This window comes from Oncorhynchus gorbuscha, linkage group LG03, assembly GCF_021184085.1.
Source record: "Oncorhynchus gorbuscha isolate QuinsamMale2020 ecotype Even-year linkage group LG03, OgorEven_v1.0, whole genome shotgun sequence".
Lineage (NCBI taxonomy): Eukaryota > Metazoa > Chordata > Actinopteri > Salmoniformes > Salmonidae > Oncorhynchus > Oncorhynchus gorbuscha.
The window spans coordinates 64,018,035-64,024,276 of NC_060175.1; the positions used below are offsets into that span (position 1 = coordinate 64,018,035).

General features: G+C 41.2%; 1 protein-coding gene across 1 annotated transcript; it reads left to right on the top strand.

The window, feature by feature from the left end:
• The first annotated feature begins 1,859 nt into the window (after positions 1–1,859).
• On the top strand, positions 1,860–6,182 carry adtrp1 (androgen dependent TFPI regulating protein 1). Its single transcript, XM_046336594.1, has 6 exons — positions 1,860–2,487; positions 2,744–2,893; positions 3,030–3,131; positions 3,872–3,987; positions 4,170–4,342; positions 5,244–6,182. Exons 1-6 carry the CDS (start codon positions 2,323–2,325, stop codon positions 5,267–5,269), a joined length of 732 nt encoding a protein of 243 aa, XP_046192550.1. The 5' UTR covers positions 1,860–2,322; the 3' UTR covers positions 5,270–6,182.
• Positions 6,183–6,242: the final 60 nt, after the last annotated feature.

Consider the following 6,242-nt stretch of genomic DNA (forward strand, 5'->3'; position numbering starts at 1 on the left):
CTAGATGTGAGTTAATTTAGCAGGTCTATAATGTATTGTTTTGGAATGTTCTTAAATATATACTCAGTCACAAGTCATTGCCTTTTTAAATATTTGCTACTTTGTAGATGCTGAAACAGTCATTAGTTTTGGGCTAAGACTATGATCTGTAAATTGTCTACAACCCTTTTTAAAAAGTTGAGTGAAATGATTTGTTTTGCTACTGTCTGGTAAGGAAGTGGGCAATATGTAATCAGTTTATGGATGTATAAATGGAGGGCATCTGTAAAAGACATGGACAACGCCAGGGAATAAGCAGGTACAGTGCCTTGCGAAAGTATTCGGCCCCCTTGAACTTTGCGACCTTTTGCCACATTTCAGGCTTCAAACATAAAGATATAAAACTGTATTTTTTTGTGAAGAATCAACAACAAGTGGGACACAATCATGAAGTGGAACAACATTTATTGGATATTTCAAACTTTTTTAACAAATCAAAAACTGAAAAATTGGGCGTGCAAAATTATTCTCTGGCTCCCCAATGGTGGAACAACCTCCCTCACGACGCCAGGACAGCAGAGTCAATCACCACCTTCCGGAGACACCTGAAACCCCACCTCTTTAAGGAATACCTAGGATAGGATAAAGTAATCCTTCTCACCCCCCCTTAAAATATTTAGATGCACTATTGTAAAGTGGTTGTTCCACTGGATGTCATAAGGTGAATGCACCAATTTGTAAGTCGCTCTGGATAAGAGCGTCTGCTAAATGACGTAAATGTAAGTGGAAACGTCTAGGATCAACAACAGCTTAGTCATGAAGTGGTAGGACACAAGCTCACATAACGGGACTGCCGAGTGCTGAAGCGAGAAAAAAATTGTTTGTCCTCGGTTGCAACATTTACTACCAAGTTCCAAACTGCCTCTGGAAGCAATGTCAGCACATGAACTGTTCGTCGGGAGCTTCATGAAATGGGCTTCCATGGCTGAGCAGCCGCACACAAGCTCTAGATCGCCGCCATTGGATTCTGGAGCAATGTGAATTAATTCTCTGGAGTGATGAATCACTCTTCACCATCTGGCAGTCGGATGAATGTGGGTTTGGCAGATACCAGGAGAACGCTACCTGGCAGAATGCACAGTTCCAACTGTAAAGTTAGGTGGAGGAGGAATAATGGTCTGGGGCTGTTTATCATGGTTCATGCTAGGTCCCTTAGTTCCAGTGATCGGAAATCTTAATGCTACAGCATAAAATGACATTCAAGACGATTCTGTGCTTCCAACTTTGTGGCTCCTGTTTCAACATGACAATGCCCACGTGTACAAGCCAGGTCCATACAGAAATGGTTTGTCGAGATCGGTGTAGAACTTTACTGGCCTGCACAGAGCCCTGACCTCAACCCTATCGAACAACATCGGTATGAATTGGAATGCCAACTGCGAGCCGAGGCTAATCGCCCAACATCAGTGCCCGGCCTAACTGGCTGAATTGAAGCAAGTCCCCGCAGCAATGTTGGTTATAGCAGCACAGTCCGTGACTTTGGAATGAGAAATTCGACGAGCAGGAGTCCACATACTCTTGGTCATGTAGCGTATATGTTAGCTGGGCGTGGCTAGCTATTTTCAAAACAATGGACCAATTTGAGCAATGAGATCCCAGCTTGCTACTATAGATAGCATAGTCTAACCAAATATAAACCTTTTAGAAAACTATTTTGTAAAATACTGTTAGCTTCAACTAACATAAGTACATAGACCTATTTCCCTGTAAAACAACGTTAGATTCAGTCTATGATATTAGCCAGAAGGCTCTGATGCAACTATGTTCTTTTAAAAAATGGCTAAAATGTTTTCCAGAAGCGTATTGCTGTAGGTTTTAAATCATGTGAATGTAATTTAGCAATTTTAACGAAATCTCCTGTTGGCTACCTGACATCGCACCCGAAACGCCTTCCCCTGTATGAAGAGCGGTTGGAGCGTGGAATGTGCATTGAGGGTCGTGCGTCCTTCTCTTTAGTCCTTATAATTCGAACGATTGCTCAGAAAACAAGGTGTTTTAATCGGCGTATGCCTTGCGATTACTAAAATAAGCAGAACGATTGCTCAGAAAACCAGGTATTTTAATCGGCGTATGCCTTGCGATTACTAAAATAAGCAGAGTAAGGTGTTTACATGGCTGATTACATACTCGGCCTTCTGCCGTAATCAGTTTAATATCGAGTGTTTTGTGAATCGTTTCATGAACATTGTGCAGTACTGTACTCGGCCTCTAGGATGTGCCATTGATTCACATTAGGTCCGTAGGCGCACACTGCGTCCATACGGAGACTCAGGAGCTGTCAAAATGGCTACGACTATGTCATGGGCATCATATCTCCTTATTCATTTAGTAATATTTTCATGGTATGTCTTTACGTTATCGGCGAATTGCTCATTGAAAAGCACAGAGATACATCCAGGAGCCAAAACATTTGGAGGCCGCTGGAAATATCTGACTTTCCTCAATCTGGTAAATGTGCTTGGTTGTTGACATCGAGGGCGACGCAAACGAAATGTCATTGGAATGAATGGGACATGTACAGTAGTAGGCAAAAAACGACAGCTTATGTTAGAAATCGGTTCCACATCCTCGTCTGCATTTACATCCCTTTTGATCTTCCTGTGGCTTCAAGACATGTTAGACAATGATTAATTCACTGCTTTATTTGTATAGCTAGCTATAGTGTTCAGAGTGGCCTAACCATCACTGAATCATTATTCCACAGGTTTTGCAGACCGTATTCTTCGGACTCGTTGTTTTGATTGACATCATCCACCTGATATTGCCATCCAAAAGTTTGAAGTGTGGTGTACCGCTCCTCCTAGTGAAATTAAGAGATACCATTTTCACTATTTTGGCGTTTCCTATTGGGACAGTAAGTGCCTTTTTCCCCCCTTTTTTCAACATGTTATGTATTTATATTTTCTGTTCGCGCATAAACTACCTTTATTACTGATAACTTGCTTTGTATTAGACAAAATATAACCCCTTTCCTCTTCTGTTCTCCCCAGTTTGTGTTCTTGTCCTTCTGGTCGATATATCACTATGACAGAGAGATGGTCTATCCTAAGTTTCTAGATGACATTATTCCTAGCTGGCTGAACCATGCTCTGGTAAGCACACAATCATTTGCACGTGCTGGACTTTGTACTAAAGTGATCCCAATGTATTCATTTAAAGATGGGGCTTCATCCAATTGGCAGTGCTGCTCAGCCTGGCTTTGTATCACATTGCTCCTGCTAGAAATGTCTTGCTAGAAATTCAAGGGAAGAGATTTTTTTTATAGGATCATACTCAGATTCACATTGCTTTGTCTCCTATGATCATTATATTATGGTTGCATTGTAAATTAATTTATGTAGCTAGTCACACAGCAATTTGGTGTTCCCAATGTTTTAACCAACTGAGCCCAATTTAGTTACATTAGTAATCTGTCAGTGCATAATGGACACTCTTCTCACACTTTCTGGCCTCTTTCTCCACTACACCTATACAGTACATACTTAGCCAGTTTTACAAGTTGACAGTAGAATACTTTGTCAGAACTGGTTTTAACCAGTTGCGAGCTGTAAAACAGTCTAGCAGACACTCTCTGTAGATGTTTCACAACAACGATTACACAATAGCCGGACCTATTTACCAATTTCTCCAGTCTATCTCATTGTTTCTCAATCTGTTCCAGGAGGTGCATTGGTTTTGTTCTGGCCCAACACTAACATGTCATACCCTTGTTTATGTGGCCACAATGCATTAACACGTGCAATGGTCTACACATTTGTTACACATGGGGCTACGATGATAGGGTTGTTTTATGTCATTCTTTAATTGTCATGTCTTTTCCCTCTGTTTGCAGCACACTATCATCCTGCCCCTGGCTCTGCTGCAGATGTATATTCAGCCTCATCGATATGGCAGCAAGATGAGAGGCATCCTAGGTCTGGCCTTCTTTTCTGCTGTATATCTGGGATGGTAAGCAGAATTCAATCAATCATATTGTTAAGTTGTTGTGGCTTGATTAAACATTTTCCGTTTCTTCAAGTCTTCTTTGTCTCGCTCGCTCACTCCTCCCCTCTCCTTTCCTTGACTGAATGTTATGATACTTTGACAACATTTAGAAAATCTCCTAGAACAATCCTCCATCCCCATCATAGGGTTCTGTGGGTGCACCATGCGGCTGGTATCTGGGTCTACCCCATCATGGAGCGCCTGAGTCCCGTGGGCCTGGTTATATTCCTGGGGGTGGCTTGCATCACCCTGGCCCCCCTCTACCTGCTGGGGGAGAAACTCAACCACAAAATCTGGAGGAGCACTGCGGGATCTGCAGGTGGGACCGCTCTCATACTTTATGACAGGGAATAACCGCACACCGTTTAGATGCCCCCACCATTTTAAAGTAGCAGTGTCTCTCTTCTAGAGTGCCACAAGGCTTATGAATTTGATTTGGCAGTTTGTCAGAGAAGTTTACCATTGGTGTTAAGACATGGTTATGGGTGTGTTATTACCTTTATAAAATGGGTTACTAGCATTAAAAAGCAATATTCTTTCCCAAACCATACATTTTTCAACTAAACGTGATGCTACATTCACTAACACTGGTTGTCAAGTGCAATTTTAGGCGTTCTCTAGTCGTTAGTTATTCGTATTGACTGACATGTCAAGGAAAACCACCCAGAACTTTTCAGGTTGCTATGGCAAAAAAAAATGTTGCTCTGTCTTTCCCCCTTGCTAGCTAGCCATCTACACAGTTAACACCATCACTTTAGGCTGAAGTTGTAAAGATGGGCAAACTAGCTGCGTTTTGTTTGACCTGTTTTTTGATTGACATTACTTTGTATCTATAAAAATCATGCTGATTCATGATTTTGACTGGTTGAGAAAAGCTGCCTGTCTGACTTGTCCCGACTCGTCCTTTATTATGGGATACAATGGAGATCGACTTTTAATATTGCAACAATGCTACAAATGTTGGTGATAATGTCTAGATGCTTTTTACAGTGGAGATCAAGTTTATGAATTGCATGGGAGGGCAGATGACGATGGATCTGTCAAAGTAGTAGCAGTGCGTTGCTAAGTAACGACAAACAATGGCACTTTTTATGAATGTACTGGGCATGTGTATGTTTTCTATATCATGGGCAGGATAGACTCTAACACTGAGAATTCCAAACCAACCTTTGAATAATTGTTAATGAACTACTACTACTCTCTTTCGCTCTCTTTAAAAGGACCTCAGAAGAAAAAGAAGAAGTAAGCATGTGCTGGCATGAGTGCCACAGAGGGGACCAGAGAGGCCTATATGATGATATCACACGAGGACAGACAGACAGAACACAGCACCCCCAGCACTGATTACCTCAACCAGAAGAGACTGGTGGATCTCTTGTTGGAGGTAGAAGTTGCCCCAAACCACAGATCTAGAATCAGATTACCTTATCCTAATAATAATAATAATAATATATGCCATTTAGCAGACGCTTTTATCCAAAGCGACTTACAGTCATGTGTGCATACATTCTACGTATGGGTGGTCCCGGGGATCGAACCCACTACCCTGGCGTTACAAGCGCCATGCTCTACCAACTGAGCTACAGAAGGACCACTATCCTCAGTCCTCATTTTAACCATTAAGATGAAAAAATATATATTATTCTGATCCTATATCAGCAGTTAGAGGCAACCTGTGCCTGCTCTGTATCGCTCAGGCAGATCTCAGGCAGTGGGCATAATGTGCTTCTGTGGTCAAGCCAAATAATTTAAAGATTAAATTCAATACTTAGACTTAATTTACTCCACAAGGGGATATTGTGCTACTTGTCACAGTGAGATAACAGCTCAATATAAAACTTAATATTAAGTTGATCCTTATTGGTTGTGTTAACCCAATTGTTCTCTCACCATCCGTAAAGTAGACTTGCACTGACAGTAGAATAAAACTTTAGTATATGCAACTCTAGTGATCTCTCTCATTTTGTGATGCTATTTCCTTTATTATGATACTGTTTCACTTGATACTGTACTGTTGGTTGTGAAAGGGACAGTCCCTTATGTGCACTTGCTAGCTTACCCTTTGAATTCATGCGTATATATGCTCACTTTTAGAACACAAGGTCCTTATGTAATTTGGAGAGAAATAAGATGAAGACAATTAAAAGATTTGAAATATACACATTGATGTCACTCCCTTTTTATTAGGTGAAATATTCAACACATTGCAATCTGAGCTG